The sequence below is a fragment of the Cetorhinus maximus genome, chromosome 4 (assembly GCF_964194155.1).
Source record: "Cetorhinus maximus chromosome 4, sCetMax3.hap1.1, whole genome shotgun sequence".
Classification (NCBI taxonomy): domain Eukaryota; kingdom Metazoa; phylum Chordata; class Chondrichthyes; order Lamniformes; family Cetorhinidae; genus Cetorhinus; species Cetorhinus maximus.
In genome coordinates, this window is record NC_135882.1 from 31,288,397 (window position 1) to 31,313,444 (window position 25,048).

Consider the following 25,048-nt stretch of genomic DNA (forward strand, 5'->3'; position numbering starts at 1 on the left):
AGTGCCACTTAACTCCTTTGTTTCCACTCAACTGAAATCAGCCATTAAACAGGTATTTTACGTAGCCACACAGAAAAAAGCCTCAACATAAGGAACTGTCAAAATGATAATATGGGAATTGAACACCACCATTGAAGAAGACCATCAAGGTGCATCACCTTATCCAAGCTTTATAACTTCATTCTTTTGTAATGGAGATGCAATTAAACATGCCTTAAAATTAACATTTTTATTTAGTTCTGCCATTTGGAACAAGGCTCATTATAATATTTAGATTTAGCAATATTATATGACATTTACATATAGGATTGTAAATTTTCCCAGAGCACAGTACATAAACTTTTCCTACTGAACCATAATTAATTTTACTTAATAAATTACATTTTAAATTATATAAACACCCATTAATTAAGAGTGCATTATTGTACCAAATGTATTTTATTACAAAAGACCACTGCAAGGATATAAAACATAAACTTATCAATTCAGTTTGACATTAGTTGCTCCTTGTAAACTGTTATTTGTTGATTATAGTGTCAGGAAATTTGATCCTTTAAAAAGGAAAATATTAAGTATTAATAAGAATGTTATCCAGAGGTAACATCTGACCTTCATAAGTTTAACTTTTGAGTTTGAGGGATGGACAATAAACGCTGGTCTTGCCAGTGACACCCACATCCCATGAATGAAAAAAATAATGAACATATCTATATCTGCTATCATTACAGATTTATAAAATGAAACCAATAATATTTTAACACCAGCATTTAAAATACTACTGCAACAGCTGGGGGTGCTGAAAGTGGTTGCTAGAGAGCAATTGACATTCTTCTCTTTCTTGTAGGTTTTTTTTGGTAAAATTATATCCCTCCGTGATTCAAATGCTGACAACAGTCCAAAGTTCAGGATTAATGGAAGCCAAATAAAAATTGAGATACATTTTCATATACCAGAAATGTAATGCAACATGCAGGAGTCACTTTAAGCACATTTGGAACAACTCCTTTGTAAAATCCGTGAACACCTTCGTTCCTGAAAAAAATGGCAATTTTGGAATTACATATTACTAAAATGTAACCTTCCATTTACTTACAATAATTATTTTAGCTACAACACAAAAGCACCAGAAAAAAATTTAATATCCAGTGATTAATATTTTTAATGTTGAAGACTAACATCAAAACTACTTGCCACTACTGAACATATACACAAGATTCACAACCAATTAGAAACATTTTATCAAATTACCATTTTATGGAGGTAAAAATAGTTTTTAATTTAATGAGCCATGTCCCACATAAAACAAATAACATGATCAATTAATCTGCTATTAGCTGAAGGAGAAATATTAGGAATCAGGGGAATATCTGTAATGTGCAACTGAACCATTGGAACAGTGCAATTCTGATCATATAGCATTCCCTCAGAGTGCTTAAATTTACCCCTGGAATTTCTGCGGGGGTTCTTCCAATCTCCTGCCTTAACTTTGGAAGATTGGTGAAAGAGCTTTTCTGAGGCTTCCCCACCAATCTTCTGCTACTTTTAGGCAGAGAGATTGGAAACCCTTGCAGAAATTGTACTTGTATGTAGTCCAGTTCTGGAATACTGTTTGCACCCACAAACTTTTATGCATCCAACTAGGCCAAGTTGAAATAGTAGGGGTAAAGAAGCCATATGCCCATGATGAGAAAAAAATCTGTTCATCTAGGTCAATCTGCTTGTTATATGACTAGCAACATCAACCATCAAAAGACCCCTTTGGTTAGCCTAACACAAACATCAACAGTCTGCATTTATATAGCATCATTAACATAAATAAACATTCCAAGGCATTTCACAGAAGTGTCAAAAAGGTCAAAAGAAGTGCCAACCCAAAGAAGGGAGATATAAGGAGGGATGACCAAAAGATTGGTTAAAATGGTGGGCTTTGAGGAAGACTTTAGAAGAGGAAATGGACATTTGAGAGGTGGGGCTGTCCTAGAATCATAGAATGGTTACAATGCAGGAGGCCATTCGACTTGTCATATCTATGCTGGTTCTCCACAAGAGTTACTCAGTTAGTTCCACTCCCCTGTTCTTTCTCCATAGTCCTATAATGTTTCCTCTTCAGGTGCTTATCCAATTCCCTTTTGAAAGCCACAATTGAATCTGCTGCCACCACACTTACTCAGCGCAGTGCATTTCAGATCCTAACTACTTGCTGCGTAAAAAAAATTCTTCTTGTGTCACCCTTGACAATCATCTTAAATCTGTGTCCTCTGGTTCTTCAATTTCTGCCAATGGGTACAGTTTATCTCTACTGACTCTGTCAAGGTCCCTTACAATTCTGAAATCTATCAAATCTCCTTTCATCCTTCTCTTCTCCAAGTAGAACTCAAGTTTCTCCAATCTACCCACATAAACTGAACGTTGAATCAGTGTTTTGTAAGGGTTCATTATAAATTCTTTGCATTTGTATTCTATGCCTTTGTTCATAAAGCCCAGGGTCATGTGTGCCTATTTAACCACTTTCTCAAACTGCCCTGCCACCTTCAATAATTTGTGCACATATACTCCAGCACCTCTTTAGAATTGTACTCTTGATATTGCCTTTCCTTGCTCTTCCTACAAAAATGAACTTCAAACTTCTTTGCTTTAAATTGCATCTGCCACATGTCTACCCATTCCACCATGTACTCTTGAATTTTATCACAATACTTCCAAGTTTTGTGTCATTTGTAAATTTTGAAATTGTGCCCTATACATTTAAGTCTAGGTCATTAATATATATTAAATAATGCAGTGGCCCTAGTACCAACTCCTGGGAACCCTATACCTTCCTCCAGAAAAGCAACCATTCACTATTACCGTTCTCACACACTCAGCTAACTTCAAATCCATGCTGCTACTGTTCCTTTTATTCCACGGTCTTCAATTTTGCTGGCAAGCCTATTATGTGGCACATTATCAAAAGTCCTTTGGAAGTCCATATACATATCAACCGTATTACCCTCATGAATCAGCTCAGTTAACTTCTCAAAAACCTCAATCAAGTTAGTTAAACACGATCTGCCTTTAACAAATACCTGCTGGCTTTACTTAATTAAACTCGTCCAAGTGGCTGTTAATTTTGTCCTAGATTATAGTTTTTAAAAGCTTTTCCACCACCTAGATGAAACTGACCTGCCTGTGGTTGCTGGATTTATCCTCCCAGCCTTTTATGAACAAGGGTGTAAGATTTACAATTCCCCACCTCTCTGGCACCAGCCCCATATCGGAGGAGGTTTGGAAAATTTATGGTTAGCACCTTCTCAATCTCCACCCTTACTTCCCTCAGCATTCGGCCCTTCAAGCTGCTCCACCATTCAATATGATCATGGCTCTATCTCAACGCCACTTTCTCTCCATACCCCTTGAATCCCCTAATATCCAAAAACTTATTCTTTCTTGAATATACTGAGTGACTCCCGCCTCCACAGCCTTCTGTGGTAGAGAATTCCACAGGTTGACACCCTGGTGGTGAAGAAATCTTTCCTCGTCTCAGTCCTAAATGGCCTGCCCTGTATCCTGAGACTGTGGCCTATGGTTCTAGACTCCCCAACCAGGGGAAATATCCTCCCTGCATCTAGTCTGTCTAGCTTGTTAGAATTTTATATGTTTCAATCAGATCCCCTCTCATTCTTCTAAACTCTAGTGAATACAGGCTCAGTCAAACCAATTTCTCCTCATACGACAGTCCTGTCATCCCCGGTATCAGCCTAGTGAACTTCGCTGAACTCCCTCTATGGCAAGTATATCCTTTCTTGGGTAGGGAGACCAAAACTGCACACGATATTCCAGGTCTCACCAAGGCCCTGTATAACTGCAGTAAGACATCCCTACTTCTGAACTCAAATCCTCTTGCAATGAAGGCCAGCATACCATTTGCCTTACCTCCATGTTCTCCATACAGCATTCATTACTCCAGAGTATTGGGTATGCTGATCCTGCAGCCGAGCGCGCACTACTTGATAAGGATACGTTGCTGTTACAGCAAAAACTTTGGACAATGCTGCCATTGTTACGTATTCTAAAGGATTCTGAGGCAGAAACAGCAGAAAAACAAAATTAAAATTTTACAATTATTATGAAAACTTAGACAGGCCTGTAATGTTTATATGTTTTCAATTAACTATATTTTGAAAGAACTCAAATGATTCCTTCACGTAGGCAGCATTTCAGATTTTTAAGCTTTCTTCAAACCCATCCGTAGAAAGGATGTTACTAATTTGAACTCGCATCTCAGAAGTGAATATCAGGAATTCTGGTGCAGATGCCATAAATCAGAAAATATTATGGATCCTGACCATTGTATCAGAATTGCTATTCAGACCCCAAGCAGAAAAGCTTAATAACAATTCAAGAAAACCTGACTCAACAGCTAGATAGTTACCTTTACATCTTTGCAGTTGAACGTTAGTTAGACAATCCAAACTATCTAAAACAAGACTTTGCATTTATAGTCCCCACTTCTTACACTGTTCAGTCTTAGCGCGAGCAGCCATTTATATTGGGCAAATGGCATTAACCTATTAGCACAGGAGTCAATTGCAATGGCATGCTACAATGGATAAGCACTTGTACTTCTCAATTTAAAAGGCTAATTAAAATGCCTTAAATGAGATTCTGGATGCAACTGCTAAGAAGTAGATGAGGTGTATTATTGTGAGATGCATTCACTCACAATTTTGTAAGAGGACTCTGAACTTTCAAGATTCTTCAGAGGCATTCCAAAGTTGAAGTGATTTCTTGCATCAGTGCTCCTACACGTGTCTAGACTGGGATGGGGAGACCCTGGCCCGGGGGCCAGATCCGACCCATTGCACTTTTTCATCTGGCCCACAGTGAGATTTTTTTTAAAAAAATCACGTGCATATGATGCATACGTCTCTGCCATTTTAGGCATCGCACTTTCCAGCCCAGCTCCCAAGAGCTGTCAAAATTCAGCCCAGCCACTTCGAATCTTAGAAACCAAGCTTGAGATCCAGCCTTTGAGTGGGTTGAAGGTAACACAGCGACAAGCCCCATTTGGAGGGGACTTTCTCCATCCCACAAACACCATTTGCGCCATTTTAGAAGCAGCTCCCGCTCGCCAGACACAACAAAGCTCAGCATCATGGGGACGGAGTTCATTTTTTGGCTGCGCTTCTCTTGTGGAAGGCAGGCACCCAGTAAACTCCCCTTGACAAAAGTCAGCAGATTTGAGATTAGTGCAAATTTCTCAGGGAGCCTGAGGATAGTGTGCCAGAAATACTGAGCAATCCTCATTACAGGTGGAATTTCTTAAATGTCCCACTGCTTCCTTTCAGCTATTTTGTCCTGACACTTTGTCCGGGATCCTCTGTTCCCACACGATACACTTGCTTGGGGTTTTGTTACACATGGTATTCTCACAGGTTTCTTTAAAAAAAACACATGGCTGTTGCAAACAAAAGAAGAAAACTGGATGTGGAGTATCGAGTCTTTAATGAAAAATGGACAAACAATTTTTTTGTGGCAGTGAAAGGCAAGCCCATGTGCCAGATTTGTGGAGAAGCGATTTCTGTGATGAAAAAGTCTACATAGAAAGACACTACAATACGAAGCACATCAAATATGAAGAATTTCAAGGACAAGTGCGACTGGACAAAATTAAAGCACTTAAAAAGAATGTGAGCATGCAGCAAGCAATTTTCACAAGACCAAGAAGGGTGGTAAGACAGTATTATGAAAACCAGGGTGCGCGAACTTATCGCAAAAAGCTTAGGCCTCATTCAGAAGAAAAGACTGTAAAGGAGTACATCGCTGCAACCGCAGCTCCAGAGAAAATCAAATTATTTGAGTGTGAGAGCTTATTTCACGGGACCATGTCAGATGAATTAATGATATGGCTTAAGACTTTGAGTCTCTGAAAGATTCTACAGCTGATTTCGAATTTTACTCTCTGGCTATTGATGAGAAAACAGACATAATAAATATATGTCAACTGGTGATTTTTCTGCATGGAATCATGGCAGATTTTGAGATTCAAGAGGACTTGCTTGCTTTAGTAGCAATGCATGAAAACTTGTGGCTGAGCTGAGTGACGACAAGTGATTAGATGACTTGGCTTTCATTGTCGACATTACACAGTATCTGTCTGAGCTCAATGTCAAATTGCAAGGGCCAAACCAGCTTCTTACTTCCCTTCTTTCAAATGTGAAATCAGTTGAAACCAAAATAAAGCCATGGCAAATGCAACTGGAAAAGGGCAACACTGCATTTTCCTACCCTTCAGAAACAAAAACCTGCAACGCATGTACTGCTGTGAGCAGTTTTTTCAGAACTTTCTCTCGCAAAGAACCGTCTGCATGTCAGATTAACAGACGTGAATTTGGAAAGCCAGTTGCAGACAGTGCCAGCATACATAACAAGGCTCACTAAGGAAAAGCAAACTCAGCCATCATGTTAAAGCAGTAGGTGAGTTGAACATTTCTATGTTCTCTCCAAAAAGGTAATTAAGTTGGTTTTTATGTGTGTGGCCCACGACTGATTTTGGCTATGTGTGAGTGGCCCTTGATAAGAAAAAGGTCCCCACCCTTGGTCTAGATCTTTAAAGCAGCACCATTACAACAGAAAAGTCATTGGTAAACTTTACAACGGTGATTCAATACGTGCAATGCAAATATTATTCATAAGACAATGCTGAAAAAGCTAATGCTGAGTGATACAACTGCACTGCAAAAAGGTTAACCACAGGAGATACTGGAATTGTAAAACGCCTGACAATTGACCTCATGTTCCAAAGGCCAAGGGCTTTGGGTGACTAGGATCAGTTTGCAACTGTCAAAGAGGAGAAAAAGCACTGAAATAAAGTCAGTCTAATGTGTTTTAAGGAAAACCAGAGCTCAAGAAATTTAATAAATTACCCAGCTGAACTGAAAAGTGAAATGACACCATGAAATAAAAAAAATCATAATGAATGAAACAGAACAGGGCAAAAACTGAGTTCTGGAGAGGTCCTGCTTGTTATACCATTCTGGAGAGGCCCTGGTTCATGAACTGTATGAAGGAGGAAATTTCCACTAACATTATGAAAATTGCTGACAGCTTGACGTTATCTACAAGGATGACCAGTGGAAAGCAAATTAACAGTATTCAAAATGCCCTGTGTGATGAACTAAGAAGCAGCTAAAACAAAAGCAGAATTCTCTGGACGCTGGAAATGTGAAATAAAAACAGAAAATGCTGAAAATATTTTGCCAGTTAGGCAGCATCTGTGGAGAGAGAAACTGAGTTAAAGGGTTGAATTTTTACATGGGCTTTGGGGAGGGGCTCAGAGACAGGAAGGCTGGCAAAATGTTGCAGGAAGGCGTCGGGTGGACATACCTTACCACCAGTATGTCATTTTGCCATCAGTGGGAAAAGTGGCAGATGTCCTGCTTGCCCACTTAATTGGCCAATTAAGAGTCTCTTCCCACATCTGCTGACATTTTACCAGCGATGGGGGGCCGGGGGACCTTCTGCCATTTGGCCTATAAGTGAGCTCTGGGGGTAGGGCCCTCCTTTTTTTTGTGTCTTTGGTCCATGGAGGGCCTCCCATCCCAGTGTCAGTGGTCACCCCCATGGCATCAACACTGCTAACCCTCAGCGACCTCGCCCCTACACTTGGCAAGACCTGCCTGACTGGCCCCGAGGCCCCCAGATCTACTTATCTTGTTGTGAGGATGCTCAGCCATTGATATGAACTCTTCCTCCAGGTGCAGCCTCAGCAGTGACCACTGCTCCCAGCAGCACTGTTAAGGCTGCTGAGCTGCCTTGCCCTCCAATTGGGCCAGCAGTTCTTGCAGGCAGTCTCCCCTCCCTAATTGGCTGTCAGCTGTAAAATGCAGCCCGGGTCCTGCCACCTGCTAAAGTGGGGTCATCCCAGCCCCACTTCTGATCCCGGTGGTGGGACCTGTAACCTGTGGTAAACTCCAGTCAACAATTCAGGTCACTGACAAAGGGAATGGTTGTGGTCCCAGAATTCCAATGTTCTGCAATGTAATTAATTTTGGACATGATAGCTTCAAAACAGTCATGGGTGCACTGGGACTTCGAACTCTAAAAGAGTAGAGATGCCCAGAACTAAACTTGTTCCATTGGAAAAAAATGAGAAAAATGACCTTAACAAAATTATTGAGAAGTAAGAGTAATGCAAATTTTAGGTTATTTAATTTAATCTTAATCTGCAACCGTAGACCTGAAGGATAAGTACAAAATTAACAAACTTCAAAGGAGACTACAGATTGGAAAAACATGTTTTTCTTGTATCCGTAGGGGAATAGATAACTTTGAGGGAAGATGAGACTGGTAATCCAGAGACCTAGGCTAATGCTCTGGTGACTTGGGTTCAAATCCCACCATGGCAGCTAGTGGAATTTGAATGTGAGGGGAGTGGGAGCAAGAGAGAGAGTGAGTGTGAGGGCAGAGAGAGATAATGTGTGGCGGAGGGGGGGTGGCGAAGAGGAGAAAAAGAGAGAATGTGAGGGACAGAGAAAGAGAGAGAGGGTGGAGAGGAATATAAAGCTAGTCTCAGTAATCGTAACTATGACCTGAATTTTCCCGTCGGTGATTTGAGGGCGGGGCCCGCTCGCTGGCGAGAAAATGACACGGAATGATGTCGGGAGGAACCCCCGATGTCATCCCGGTCCCTTTAAATTTTTAGGAAGGCGGGCGGACAGCAAAATCAGCTGTCTGCCCGCTGACCTGTCAATGGCCAATTGAGGCCATTGACAGAGTAATTAAGATAATTAAAGACCTGCCCGCCCAACCTTAAGGTTGGCGGGCAGGCCAGGAGCCCCAGCGGGCTTCTGATAATACATGAAACCTCATCCACTGACGGGATGAGGTTTCATGTCCGTTTTTAAAAACTTTAATACATTTTATGTGATATTTATTAACATGTCCCATCTCACGTGGCATTGAAAGAGCGCACTTTGACAGCTGGGGATTCCCTCCGCCCCCGCACTCGGGCAGGCCGCTGGGCGGGCCTTAATTGGCCTGCCCACTCAAAATGGCGGCGGGCCCCATTTCGGTGGCGGGGGTCAGCTGTCCGCATGCCCACCAAGGGCAAAATTCTGCCCAATGAAACTGTCATTATTGGCATAAAAACCCAGCTGGTTCACTCATGTCCTTTAGGGAAGGAAATCTGCCATCCTTACCTGGTCTGGCCTACATGCAACTCCACACCCACAGCAATGTGGTTGTCTCTGAACTGCCCTCGGAAGTAGTTGTTCAGTTCGAGGGTAATTAGGGATGGGCAACAAATACTGGCCTTGCCAGCGATGCCCACATCCCATGAAGGAATAAAGAAAAATAGATAATTTAAACCCAGGATTTCAGTAATCCATCATGGTGTGTCACTGTCTGGCAGAGCATGCAAAATACTGAGAGATAAAATAACACCTGTAAGACTGTCTCTCCTAAATGAAACTAAAAATAAACGAGCTGGCCCAATCCAATTCACACTCAAGACATGTAAAACATTGTCCAGTACTATAGGCAGAATTTGAAAATATATTAGAATTATCAATATACATATTTCCCTTCAATATTTAGAAATTATTTTGTAACTATATTAGATGACCTATGAATACAAAACCCAAGTTTGAATACAAATTTCAACAAGAACGTGTACTTCAGCATCCTCTACAGCATGAATACCAAACCACGGGAGCTGGGGGCCGGATATTTGTCTCAAAATCAGGTAGGCTGCTGTATGACTTTGCAGAAATGCATACATGGAACATTCAAGCATCACATACACAAAAATGCAGCCACTGCTACTTACAAAAATTGTGATACACGAAAAAAAGTGAGATTGCCAACAAATAATGAGGAGGCAGCACTTCCCACACATACAAATCCGGAGGGAGGGCAAGGTTGCACACTAGTTCTGCTTCAGAGGCCTCTATCTACGGAAGAAGGCTGATGGGTGTACATAACCAAATGAATGATGCACGGGAAAGCCTGCCAGAAAACATGCACTTAATCTCAAGGAGCATGGAGGAGTCCACCAACCAGGCACAGGGCTAGAGGTCTATCCCTTCTCATATAGAAAAGGTGGTCACATTTCTTCCCAAAGTGCGATGCCTAGAATTAGACACAATACTGTATCTGAGGCAGATTCAGAATTTTATCAAGGTTCATCATAACTGGAGAGAGCGAGAGAAGTTTGCTTATCTAAGTTTCGGGAGGACTAATGATCAAGATGTCTTCACTTCACTAAACAGGTCAAGACTGAAATCTGCCAACTGCTATAGCCACAACTGCAATTACAAAGCAGGAAAATGGCTGCAACGGCTGACAAGGTGATCGTGGATCCTAACTTTTGTGCGGCTGACTTCTTGCACGCCACTGCTGGAGATACAAGCAACATCTTGCATTTATAGCACACTGTTGCATAAGGGAGGTCACTATACTCAGTCAGTCATCCTGCGATAGGGAAGGAGGTTCGTGCTCAATGGTGCCACCACCACTCTCCCAGGGCAGCACTTCAGCAATCCTACAGTTTTGTTGGATAACAGATTGATGGACTGCAGTATAGTCCAGTAAGGTCTTCTGAATACTGGTATCCAAAGTCACGATGGAAGCTGCTTGAGCTTCCACTGCAGTACTCAGACTTTTGATGAAAGCTGCCTCCTCTTCCATGAAACTGTGACTTTGGTCATCAGATGCTGCATCGTGCGTGTTCCGTAGGTGTGCTGATAAAAGTGACCACTTGTTCCATGTTAGAAAGGATGGGCTTGAAGCTTGTGCCAAGTTGGTGCTAGACTCCTCTCCATGCTTCGAGATTGACTGCATGTTTTCTGCCAGGCTTTCCAGTGCACCGTGCATCTGGTTATGTAAACCCATCAATGTTCTTCAGTAGACTGGCCCATCGAGGTCCTCAGCTGAATATTCTGAAGTAGGACTACAGTGCAACCTCACCTCTAGCAAGCTGGCACCTGTGCTATCCTTTCCCCTCACCCTGACTCCTGCACGTTTGTACCCCATTTCTCACCAGGTGTAGATCCCTTTTCTATCCTCATCTCTAACATACACAGTGTCAGTCTCTGAAATGATGGTTGCAGGTATATGATGAAGTGCTGGTGCCCATTGATCTTCACTGTCATTGCCTTCTTCCTCCGCTGACTGGGAAGACTGCAGTTCATGGGTACGGGAGAGGTACAATATTGATGATTGGTAAGAGGATTGGTCCAATTTCATTCACAAAAGATAACACAAATGTACAGGTTAATCAGACAATGGAAAGAGAGATGGAAGAGGTTAAGTTAAAAAATATTCAGTCACAGTTTGAGGATGGATTTTCCTGATATGCTCCAAGGAATGCTTAGTTCCTCCACGGTGCAATGATTAAGAAAAAAAGAGTGGCAAGAGAACTGCTTCATCTATGACCTTCCTTCCAACATAAGGTCAGAAGTGGGGATGCTCGCTGATGATTGCACAATGTTCAGCACTATTCGCGATTCCTCAGGTACTGAAGCAGTCCATGTCCAAATGCAGCAAGCCCTGGGCAATATCCAGGCTTGGGCTGATAAGTGGCAAGTAACATTCGTGCCACACAAATGCCAAGCAATAACTATCTTCAACAAGAGAGAATCTAACCATCTCCCTTTAACATTCAAAGGCATTATCATCGCTGAATCCCCCACCATCAACATCCTGGGGGTTAACATTGACCAGAAACCGAACTGGACTAGCCGTACAAATACTGTGGCTACAAGAGCAGCTCAGAGGCTAGGAATCCTGCGGCGAGTAACTCAGCTCCTAACTCCCCAAAGCCTGTCCATAATCTAAAAGGCACGAGTCAAGAATGGAATACTCTCCCCTTGCCTAGTGCAACTCCAACAACCCAGGGCAAAGCGGCCCGCTTGATTGACACCCCATCCACAAACATTCACTCCCTCCACCACCACAGTAATAGCAGTGTGTACCATCTACAAGATGCAATGCAGAAACTCACCAAGACACCTTAGACAGCACCTTCCAAACCCATGACCACTACTATCTAGAAGGACAAGGGCAGCAAATACACAGGAACACCACCACCTGGAAGTTCCCCTCCAAGCCACTCACCATCCTGACTTGGAAATATATCGCCATTCCTTCACCGTCGCTGGGTCAAAATCCTGGAAATCCCTCCCTAACAGCACTGTGGGTGTACCTATACCACATGAACTGCAGCGGTTCAAGAAGGCAGCTCACCACCACCTTCTCAAGGGCAATAAATGCTGGCCTAGCCAGCAAAGCCCACATCCCTTGAATGAATATTTTAAAAATCTGAAATTGTCGCTTTGCTTCATTTTCTTGCTCCTTCAGTCAACACAAGCTCCTTCTGGGCGGTGCCACCAGGCCATATTAAACAAATGAGAGCAGGAAATTCAGTGATGATGGGACTGGACAGGAGCAGCCCTAAACATTATTTGTCTTTATCAACAGTGTCTGGAAATGCTGGAACTATTAATTGATCGGAAAGAAGAATGCAAATAATGATAGTGTATTATATGAAAGCACCGACCTAAAATCAGAGAGAATATCATGTTGTACCCTGCCAGGAACATTGTGCACAATAAGTGGTAGAAAACAGCATTAATGCACACGTAGGAAAGGTTAATGAGTCTACATAAATGAAATCTTAATTTAGCATCAGCTTTCTCAGATCTGAAGAGAGGTTTCTGTGTTGTAACAAAAGTGCCCAATAATGCAATTTGCTGTACAATTAGAAATTAAACTTGCATTGACAATAAGCTCACCAATTTTGCATCTGTTGCCAGATTCTTATATATACTGTATTCTTTCTTCAGTTCCTCATAAGCCATGAATTGGAGAGCACCATGCGATGTACCAAAAAGTCCTGGCACAAAGCCCTATAGAAAATCAGATATACAGAGTTCAAACACTACAATATTTCCAGCATTAATTTTTCAGTTCATATATAATTGGATTCAAATAACCAAGACTTGGGTAAACATTTAAGAAAATTTTAAAAGCATTGGATTTAAATTTTTCAGCTAGATTAATCAGGCAAAAAAATCCTTTCCAGAAATATCCAGTTAAGTTATTTATTATAAAGAAAATTGGTCCAGAGTTGTATAGAAACAAAAGACAAAATATCAGACTTACATTAGGCAAACAATACCAATAAGGGGATCTGAAAGTGAATGGTTTGGACTTTGCATGGTTGTATTTCAACCTCTTAAAAGATTTTGAAAGGGTGAACCAATAAAGATGGATGGATCTGTGGATTTTAAAAACAACTTGAGACTTGAATTCTTCACTGCCCACCAGTCCTCCGCTTTGTTCCCTTCCCCTTGTCCCAGTACAGTTAAAAACAGAAGGTCCCAATGTGCTTCACAATGTAATCAGACAAAAATTCACTGAGCCACAGGAGGAGACATTAGGCCAATTGGCCAGAAGCTGTCAAATAGGTTGGTATAAATAATGGTCTCAAGGATCAGCAAGAGGTGGAAATATTTAGGGAGGGAATTGCAGAGCTTAGCATCCAGATGATGGAAGGCATGGATGCCAATGGTGGTGCAAGGGAGGTAGGGGATGCGCTCGTGATCTGAGTTAGAGAAACGCAGTGTTCTCAGAGGGTTGCAGGGCTGCAGACTTGTACACGAGGATTAGAATTTTAAAAATTGAGCTGTTGTTGGACTGGAAACCAATATTGATGAGCGAATAAAGGGGTAATGGGTGAAAGAGACTTGATGCGAATTACGATATAGGCAAAGTTTTGGATAAGCTTAAATTTATGGGATGATGGCAGGTGGGAGATCAGCCTGGAGAGCACTGGAATAGGAGGCTCTGGAGGTAACAAAAGCATGGTTGAGGGTTTCAGCAGCAGAAAGACTGAGGCAGGCCAGGTATGGGTGACATTAGGGAAATGCCAGTAGGTGGTCTTTGTGATGCAGAGGATATGGGGTTGGAAACTCAGCTGAGTCAAAGAGAACACCAAGGCTGTGAATGGTTTACTTTAGCCTGAAACAGTGGAAAGGAAGGGATTGGAATCAGTATCTAGGGATAGTGCTTGTTGGCAAGATGTAACAAGTGGTGTGCCACAGTGGTCAGTGCTGGGACTTCAACTGTTTACAAACTATATAAATGACTTGAATGAAGGGAGTGCCAAATTTGCTGATGACACAAAGATAGGTAGGAAAGTAAGTTGTGAAGAGGACATAAGGAGGTTACAAAAAGTTATAGATGGGTTAAGTGAGTGGGCAAAGATCTGGAAAATGGAGTATAATGTGGAAAAATGTGAAATCGTCCAATTTGGCAGAAAGAATTTCTAAATGGTGAGAGATTGCAGAGCTCTGAGGTGCAGAGAGATCTGGGTGTCCTAGTGTGCGAATCACAAAATGCAAGTACAGCAACTAATTAGGAAAGCTAATAGAATGTTATCATTTATTGTGAGGGGAATTGAATACAAAAGTAGGGAGGTTATGCTTCAGTTATACAGGGCACTAGTGAGACCACATTTGGAGTACTGTGTACAGTATCGGTCACCTTATTTAAGAAAGGATGTAAATGCATTGGAAGCAGTTCACAGAAGGTTTACCAGACTAATACCTGGAATGGATGGATGTGTTATGAGGAAAGACTGAACAGACCAGGCTTGTATCCAGAGTTTAGAAAAGTAAGAAGCGGCTTGATTGAAATGTACAAGATCCTGAGGGGTCTTGACAGGGTAGATGTGGAGAGGATGTTTCCTCTTGTGGAAGAATCCAGAACTAGTTTAAAAATAAGGCATCACCCACTTAAAACAGATGAGGCAAAATTTTTTCACTCAGAGGGTTGAGAGTCTTTGGAACTCTCTCCCTGAAAAGGTGGTGGAAGGAGAGTCTTTGAATATTTTTAATGCTTGAGGTGGATAGATTCTTGGTAAGCAAGAGGGTGATAAGTTATCAGGGGTAAGTGGGATGCAGATTTCAGGTTTCCATCAGATCAACCTGGTCTTGTTAAATGGTGGAGCAGACTCGAGGGGCTGAATAGCCTACTCCTGGTCTACATTCATGTGTGTCCAATTCTGGGCACTGCGCTTTAGGAACGATGTGAATGACTGCTTTGGAGAGGGTGCAGAAGTAACTTACAAGAATGGTTCCAGGGATATGGAGAAGCAGGGGCTGTTCTCCTCAGAGAAAAGGGAATTTGATAGAAGTGTTCAAAAATCATGAGGGGTCCAGACAGAGTAGATAGAGTTAAATTATTCCCATTGATGGAAGGGTCATGAACCAGAGGACACATTTAAGGTGACTGGCAAAAGAAGTGAAGGCGATAAGAGGAAATACTTTTTATGCACCAAGTGGTTAGGATCTAGATACATTTCCCGAGAATGTGGTGGAAGCAAATTTAATTGTGGCTTTCAAAACCACAACCATTTAGAAGGACAAGGGCAGCAAACACATGGGAACACCACCACTTGGAAGTTCCCCTCCAAGCCACTCACCATTCTGACTTGGAAATATATCGCCGTTCCTTCACTATCGCTGAATAAAAATCCTGGAACTCCCTCCCTAGCAGTACTGCGGGTGTACCTACACCACATGGACTGCAGCTATTCAAGAAGGCAGCTCGCCACTGCCTTCTCCAGGGCAATTAGGGATGGGCAATAAATGCTGACCTAGCCAGCGATGCCCACACCCCATGAATGAATACATAAAAGGATAAGCACCTGAAGAGAGAGAATTTACACAGTGAAAAGGGAAAGGGCAAGGGAGTGGGACTAGCCAATTTGCTCTTGCAGAGAGCTGGCATGAACTAGATGGGCTGAATGCCCTTCTGTGCTGTAACTATTCTATGATTTTATTCTATTCTTACTGAGACATGCAGAGTCTAAACCAGGAAGTGCCAGAATATTTAATTCAAGGTCAAAGCATGTACAGAAAGCAAAATAAAGGGAATGAAAGAAAAATAGGATGAAGCGAAAAAGATAAAAGAAACGGGAAAAAAAAGTTTTTAAAAAATTCTTTTAAAACAAAACTTAAAAACTTCCAATAATAAATAAAATCAGAAGGAATGAGACTCCACATTCATACAAGTGAATTTTGTGTGTCAGAGAGGATTTTTTGCAACAATGAAGGCTTATCATGCCTTTAAAAATACGCTTACGCTATAATGGAAAAGCCTTAACCCTATCTGCCATATTTTGTAAGTGCTGTAAATTCAAACCCTTCCATGCATTTGAACACTGAGTCTCTCAGCAAGATGCTGATATAGCACATCTTCAGGAGGAGCAGGGCAACTCATACCAACTTCCCGTTTTCTGTGTTTTGTTGAGCATGTGTAGATGCTGGGAGTTGCCATCCAATTTACTCCTTGATAATGATGATTTTTCACTGCAAAAACTGGGCCAAAGACTTTACAACTTCAAGGTCCAGTTACTGGCATTATTACCTCACCTTGTAGAGTCCACGGACACCTTCATTTTGATATATTTTCAAAAGGGCATGCAACATGCCTTTGTACTGCCTCTTTGATGGATCGACCCCTGCATCATACTGCAGGACTAACCGTGTCTTCGTCACCCAAATCGGATTTGTAATACAAAGCGTTACTGCGCCTAAAAAACAGGTACATTTGCTGAAGGAGGTAAACATGTAAAATGAATTTCCAAAGCTGATTAGTATTTCAGAAGATGATTTCTTCAGCAATTATGCTTTAAATAACATGAATGTTGTTATTCCATACTAACACAAATAGCCCATATTAGGCCAAGTGGCTATTACTCAAAAATACTTCAATCTGTACAAAACAATTAAAACAATCTTTCCATTTTTGTTGTCCTCATTGCAATTCTCAAAGTTTCTTTCACAAAGGCATATGTTTAATACTATGCATCTCATACAAGAAAACATTATTGGAAATACCACCGAAACACAGAAGTCCACTCAATAATAGTGGAACTTTCCTCCTAGCTTCAATTAAATGTTATGCAAATACGCAAGGTTAATTATAGTTAAGATTGCAAAGCTTGCCAATATTTCTGAATAAGCACCTTCTTTGAGGCATCATTATGTTGCATGTAATCCCCAGAGCTCTGTTAAATCCCTACATTGTTCTGCTAGCATTCCAGGCAAAACTACAAGCTGTGCTAAAAAGATATTCAGCATGCTTGTTCCAGAAAAAATAATTTTCCCCACTCACAAACAATTCTTGAGATGTGTTTTTGCACTGGCGAGGGCAGGCAATAAAAAGAGGGATAAAGCAAAAGGGTATTTGGTCAATAAAAAAACACAAATAATCACCATAGACAGAAAGGAGCTGAACCATGTTCTCTGAACAGATCCACAAGGGTAATTTTTACTGTATTACATGTCAAATTACAATGACAAATGGTACAACTGTAAGATAGCAACAGAACAGTTTAGTGTGAGTGTTCTACTACACTTGGCAGATGAATAAAATGATGAATGCAAAAACGTTGGTTGAGCACAATCTGCTTCACTCTATTAAAATAATTTATTTTCTTGATAGAATTACCATTTTAATTGGAATACAATATGTTATTTTCTGATAGATCAGCTTCAACTCATCATTAGAACAAAGAACAAAGAAAAGTACAGCACAGGAACAGGCCCTTGGGCCCTCCAAGCCTGCGCCGATCATATTGCCTGTCAACTAAAACATTTTGCACTTCCGGGGTCCGAATCCCTCTATTCCCATCCTATTCATGTATTTGTCAAGCTGCCTCTTAAACACCACTATCGTACCTGCTTCCACCACCTCCTCTGGCAGTGAATTCTAGACACTCACTACCCTCCGTGTAAAAAAATTGCCCCGCACATCTCCTCTATAGTTTTCTCCTCTCACCTTAAATCTATGTCCCCTAGTAATTGACTCTTCCACCCTGGGAAAAAGCTTCTGACTATCTACTCTGTCCATGCCACTCATAATTTTGTAAACTTCTATCAAGTCGCCCCTCAATCTCCGTCGCTCCAATTAGAACAATCCGAGTTTCCCCAACCTCTCCTCATGGCTAATAACCTCCAGACCAGGCAGCATCCTGGTAAACCTCCTCTGCACCCTCTCCAACGCCTCCATATCCTTCTGAGAAGGCATAAAGATCACGAGAACCATTAGCTCGGGTGTTGCAGTTGTAATGATGGCGAAACCGTCAATGTCGCCATCATTACTCTGTAAACCTGACAACAATTTCTGGCATCCACATGTGATGTTAAGTGTAGAAATGCAGTTATCATCATCAGCGATTTCCTGTCCCTCTATAAGATGTGAAGTGCCAGCAAACAGCAATCCTGAGCTGATGACAACTTTATTTTTAAATTGTAATATCATTGTTAAAGGACTCACAATACAGTTGCACCTTGTTTTGAGATATAACTGGGTTTTTAAACACGTACTAAGTCATAACAATTGCTGAACAACTTCACTGGCCCTGGAAAACTAATTTTGTGTAATGCCAAATGTTTCCATCAGGTTAAAGAATTCCATAGTATTTTAAGAAAATAAAAATTATATTTTTTAAAAATGGTTTATATTTCAGCTTCTAATGTGTATGTTCTAATTTTTATTTCACTCTCTGTAAAGTTTTTACTTCCTGGTTTATTATCCATGAGAATCCTTCAATGTAGTTGGCTGTTTACTCTGACAACATCACCGTTATGGAGGCTGGAGAGCCACTTGGCCTGGCGTCAGATTCAAATAAGTGAACAAGGTGAAACCCATGCCACAGAGATTGCTAGGTATTTGTGAGCAGCTTTCTTCAAAGTCAGTGCTGAGCGTCATCGCTTCACTACTGACTGCAAAATTCGGGCCATTAATTCAACAGCATGGACAGGGTACCTCAAAGACATGCAGTAAGCACCTTAGCACGTGGCCAATCTTACTACCCAATGCTAACAAAAACAAATTAATTGAAAGTGATATAAAACTACCCAATTAATGAAAAAGAATATATGTGGGAGTGTCTATTAATCCTTGCATATTGCACAGAAGCACAATACTACTGAGGGGAAATGGACAAAACTTTAATTTATAGCTTGAAAATGCATTTTACAAGTAATAATCCAGTTATATTTTTATGCACTAATGCAATATCGAAACATTAATATGGTAGCCATACTTTCGTCACCTAGCCAAGCAAGTTTAATTCTTCCAACTACTTACCAGCTTCGGCAGCTGAGATAAGGTGCTGAGTAGCGCTAAGTTGAGCTGGTCGACCATCCTGTTTGTAGGCCTTGATGGCATTATAACTGAAAATAATACATCTAGGTTTAGTCATTCAATCACCAACACAGAATATTACTATTAATACAGGTTTTATAAATGTTTCTGTATCATAATACTAACCTACTCCGTTTAAGAATAAAAGGAATGCTGGAATAATTTTCACAGTAAGAATCAAATTACTCAGTTTTTCCTTAACTAAATAGCTGCTGCATAAAAAAGATTATTGTCGAAGTTTTTCAGCATTAACTATTGTTACTAATTGTGCACATGCACAGAACTTAAAGCATTAAAATTTTAAGAACTTAATTGGAAAACCAAACGGTCCTGTGAAGTCCTTGTGCCTGATTTATTTGGTGCTTTCACACAATTATCCATCCACAATGGATCTGGTGATGGCACGGAAGTTTCACAGTACAATTGCACTTCTTGTGCAAACACGAAAATGCAGGTCTGGCCATGCGCTGCTTCACTGAAACTGTGCTAAAATTGTTTGGCTCAGAACATCAGGTTCAACATTGTGAGCTGGACAATGAAGTGCTTAGGAAGAGTATACCCAGGTAAAGATCCTGACAGGCAGTCAGGCCATGATAGGGTGTGTGTTTTTGGAATGATTTGAAGGTAGGGTAAAGTTAGTATTTTTCCCTGAATGGTTAAAGTCTGTTAAAATAAAATGCATTATAATCATAGTTTAAAGGCTATATAGGGGGGTTAATGGGGAAACGTCATAGCTTTGTGATTGGATAGAATTTCTTTTGATGTGAAGTGACAAACTCTTAACAAATGAAAAATAAGAAACTAATTGTCACTAGGAAACAGTCAATGTAAATGATAGGTTTGACATACATGATGGACAGGAGACTTTATTATAAAGGTTCAGATTTTGAAGTGACTAACCAATACCAACTCAGACCTTCCTGTTGCTTGCCATTTCAACACACCATCCTGCTCTCATGCCCACATGTCCATCCTTGGTCTGCTGCAACGTTCCAGTAAAGCCCAACGCAAACTTGTTGAACAGCACCTCATCTTCCGATTAGACACTTTACAGCCTTCCAGACTTAACATTGAGTTCAACAACTTCAGACCATCAAAACTCTCCTCTATCCTCATCCCCTTTTTAATCCCTTTTCTCTATAATTCAATTTTATTTTTTATCCACTTATTTTTATTAACCATTTTATCCCATTTTCCATCCTTTTGTCCCCCACCACTACCCCCTCCCACAACCCAACTCCCAAAAGGGCCATCTGTTACCTGTTCCAAGTTGTTCTTTCACACAATGCTTACCCTTGTCCTGCAATTATCACATTCTGCTTTCTTACTTTTACATCACTATCAGCACCTTCTTTAGCCCTTACCACTACTGTTAACACTCCCTTTATCCTTTAGTTCATGACATCTTTGTCAATCTTTCCTTTGTCCCCCACCTATCGCTGGTCTTCTATCCAGCTTCACCTGCTCCACCCCTTTTAAACAGTATAAATTTCAACACATTTCTACTTCTCTTTAGCTTTGAAGAAGGGTCATACAGACTTGAAATGTTAACTCTGTTTCTCTCTCCATAGATGCTGCTAGACCTGCTGAGTTTTTCCAGCATTTTCTGTTTTTGGACCAAACAAGTTCATTGGCCATTTATCTTGTTTGCTTTTTATAAAGAAAAAGACTATACAGTACCTTTCACTTCCACCAGACATTCCAAAAATCTTTAGTCAATGAAGTACTTTTGAAACAAAGTTGTAATGTAGGAAATGAGGCAACCAATTTGTGCACAACAAGCTCCCACAACAGCAATGCAATTATGACCAGAGAATCTGTTTTTGTGATCTCGACTAAAGGATCAATACTGTCCAGGATACCAGGGATCACACTCCTGGTCTTCTTCAAAAGATGATCTTTGGGATCTTTTACATTCACCGGAGAGGGCAGGTGAGGCTTCTGTTCAAAATTTCATACGAACAAAGATACCTCTGAGGGACAGCACTGAAGTGTCAGCCTTAATTTTTTTGTGTTCAAGTCCTAGAGTGAGTGAGACTTGAGCACGGAACCTACTGACTCAGTGGCAAGATTGCTACCCACTGAGCTGCAGTGTAAACAAATTGGCTGGATATCTGCCGATATTTCAAAAAACTAAAGACACAGTTGATGTATTTAAACATATGCATGGCACTGGTTCCAGATCCCAACTGCAACACAGCGGTGAAGTGCAGAGTATTAGCCAGGCATTTCTTTATGGGGTAGGAAAATTGGAGGAATGATCATCTTGGAGCACCCTCCTGCTTCCCTAGTTGACAGGAGTGGTGTAGAGAGCATATAAATAGGTCACCCAACTTTTTGTCCATAGTTTGGGGTCTGGGAGAAAAATGAAGGGTTCCAAACTCTCTCTCTCTCTCTCGCTCTCAAAGTGAAGATGCCCACTTGTCAAAATTAGCAACTTTGAAAATATTTTCACAATTGTAACCCACACACGAAATAATTCCACCCAAAGCAGAGAATTCTAGCTGACAGATCCTGTAGTAATGTTTCCAGTACTTACAAGAAGAAGTATAATCCCCAAGATAAACCTGCACCCCAGACATTTGGGGTTACTCCTTGGTAAAGCCCTCGAATTCCATCCTGTTTCCAGATGCTCCTCATACAATGTACAATCCCATTGTATTTTGGCCTCATCTGCAACCCATCACTGACTGCAAAAACAAAAACAAATTTCATGTTCAAGTAACTTAAGATTTCTGGTTTATACATTTCGAGTTAGCCCTTTATCAAATTACTGAACATTTCTAATGTAGCAAATGACAAACCCCATCCCGCCCCCACTGCAGATAACACTCCCATCCCACTGTTACTCAGTTAAACACTTCCACTCCACTGACACAAGGTAAACACCCCGACCTTGTTGTTATGTTTGTCACACTGCCCTTTTTATCTGAGTTTGCCCTTTGACATGTTGGACAGGCTTGCGCATTCCAATGATCCCTCAAGCGTTGCCATCAGGAGATCCTTGCTCCCGGTAGGACCACCCATAGTGGGAAGATCGGGAGGTGCCAGACAAAGAGTGGTCAAAATATCTTCAATAACCAGACAGAGGAAGACCATGTCGCACACCAGCTGCAAAGGCGGAAGAAGGCTGTAGCGGCAAGGTGGTCCAGACCATCACGCTTTGATATATCACCAAAATCTGACCACGAACCCATCAAGATCATGTGGACAATGTTTAATGTGGGGACCTTGGGAAGCCATCAAAGCCTACAGAATTCTACAAGGGTCCATCTGTCAAGTGCCGGGGCAGGATTGGTGACAGGGACAGGGCTGTGAAACTGGTAGTCCTTGGGTCAACAATCTGCACACAGGCAACAGATGCATGAAAACTATTGGATACCTGTGTTTGGGCAGAGGTGTCCTTGGGCAGCAGCAGCTGTGACTGAGTAGACTTCTTCAGGATATCCTTTGCTCACACCAAATGAGGTGGTGGCTAGAAAATGTACCCTAAAAATAGGCAGTCCCACTTTATTCCAGCTGGAGAACCACACACTGCAGGATCACCATCTTGGTGATCAAAGAAAAAAAAAACTTTAAATTTTGCAAATTGGAAAGTTAGAATGCTCAGATAATCTCAAAAGTAATTGCTCGGAAACAATTGCAGTTCTTGTAACACGTGAGCTATCAAGACTCCAAAACGACATCACTGCCCTCAGCGAGAGCTGCCTTCCAGGAGAGAGGCAGCTGAAGGAACAAGCAAGGGAATGCACCTTCTACTGGAAAGGAAAGGCTGACAGCAACTCTCATGCCCACCGAGTGGTTTTGCCATTCAGAATGGGACCTTGGATGCACTGCCTGAACTCCACAATTGTATAAATGAAAGACACATGATACTTCACCTACAGTTCGGCTATGACCAACATGCCACCATCATCAGTGCTTATACCCCGACCTTTGACTCCAATTAAGATGTTAAGCTCTATCCTGACCTTGATGAAGTCCTCACTACCATCCCAAAAGAAGAAACGATCATCTTTCTGGGGACATTGGTACAAGGTTGGCTGTGACTTTGATGTATGGAGAGGAACCACTGGGAAAACCAGGGTGCGAATACAACGTGGGGAAGTGTGAGATCATGCACTTTGGTAGGAAGAATACAGGCATAGACTATTTTCTAAATGGGGAGAGAATTCAGAAATCTGGAGTGCCAAGGGACTTGGGAGTCCTAGTCCAGGATTCTCTTAAGGTTAACTTGCAGGTTGAGTCAGTAGTTAGGAAGGCAAGTGCAATGTTGGCATTTATTTCGAGAGGACTAGAATATAAAAGCAGGGATGTGCTGCTGAGGTTTTATAAGGCTCTGGTCAGACCACATTTAGAATACTGTGAGAAATTTTGGGCCCCATATCTCAGGAAGGATGTGCTGGCCCTGGAGAGGGTACAGAGGTTCACGAGAATGATCTCAGGAATGAAAGGCTTAACATATGAGAAACGTTTGAGGACCCTGGGTCTATACTCGATGGAGTTTAGAAGGATGAGGAGGGATCTGATTGAAACTTACAGAATATTGAAAGGCCTGGAAAGAGTGGACGTGGGGAAGATGTTTCCATTAGTAGGAAAGACTAGGACCCGAGGGCACAGCCTCAGAGTAAAGGGAAGACCTTTTAGAACAGAGATGAGGAGAAACTTCTTTAGCCAGAGAGTGGTGAATCTATGGAATTCATTGCCACAGAAGGCTGTGGAGGCCAGGTCATTGAGTGTATTTAAGACCGAGATAGATAGGTTCTTGATTGGTAAGGGGATCAAAGGTTACACGGAGAAGGTGGGAAAAAGGGGTTGAGAAACTTATCAGCCATGACTGAATGGCTGAGCAGACTCGATGGGACGAATGGCCTAATTTCTGCTCCTATGTCTTATGGTCTTATGGACATTAATGACTGGGAAGAGTTCGCTTCCAATCATTCAGAATGGTGTCAACCTGTTCACGAAGCCACTTCGAGTCCCAACACCTGAACGGCGAGGCAGAGTGGCCACAGAGAAGGAAAGAAAAAGTAGTAAGTTCTGCACTCCGGATCCCACTACAATATGGGGTATTCTGTTCTGTTGGAGGGTCATGAGGACTCAAAACGTCAACTGTGCTCTCCTCCGCCGATGCTGCCAGACCTGCTGAGTTTTTCCAGGTATTTCTGTTTCTGTTTTTTGTTTTGGATTTCCAGCATCGGCAGTTTTTTGCTTTTATAACAATATGGGGTGTCTTGTTCCCCATGCCCGAAGGTCTGTGGGTCGAGTATAATAAGTCTGTTCAGTCACACGTCGTCCTCGAATGGAGGGACATCCGACAGTGACACTGCCCAGTAGGGAGCAGTGCAGTACTGATCCACCATCACACACCCAACCCGTCCGTTACATTTTCAGCTCCATTTTCACACGCCACTCCGTCCTGGCTACTCCATGATTTCACACCGTTGGCACGCTGCCCACTGTTTGCCTGGCTGAGGGGAGGCATTCGGAAGCCGAGAGCTAGTTTTACCTGCGAACCTGATCTTGACCAGATCAAGCGGGTGCAGCACCAGCGTGGACACCACCCCGCCGCTGACGCCGGCCACCAAATTCTCATACTTAACCAGGTGGAAAAGCCTCAACACCGTCGCCGCCCAGCTCAGCTGGGGCTCGGGGGCCTGTCCGGTTCCCGATGTCATCCTCTCAGCAGCGCCGTTGTTGGCTTACGGGACGCACCAGAGAAAAACAGAAAAAGAGCAGCCAAAAACCGCTCAGGGTGCGCAACTGTCGCGCACGCGCCCGACTGCGAAATCAAGAAGCAGACGGCCCGCGTGATGACGTAGATGCGCGAGCCTCCGCGCGCTCGATC

At 41.9% G+C, this 25,048-nt stretch overlaps 1 protein-coding gene across 1 annotated transcript; it reads right to left on the reverse strand.

Annotated features, from left to right (window-relative positions):
- Positions 1 to 214: 214 nt before the first annotated feature.
- Positions 215 to 25,010, reverse strand: LOC144679561 (solute carrier family 25 member 32-like). The gene is made up of 7 exons (XM_078540061.1): positions 24,710 to 25,010; positions 21,740 to 21,890; positions 19,144 to 19,229; positions 16,419 to 16,579; positions 12,774 to 12,887; positions 3,913 to 4,058; positions 215 to 1,032 (listed from the first exon to the last, which is right to left on the reverse strand). Exons 1-7 carry the CDS (start codon positions 24,876 to 24,878, stop codon positions 909 to 911), a joined length of 951 nt encoding a protein of 316 aa, XP_078396187.1. The 5' UTR covers positions 24,879 to 25,010; the 3' UTR covers positions 215 to 908.
- Between the last annotated feature and the right edge of the window lie 38 nt (positions 25,011 to 25,048).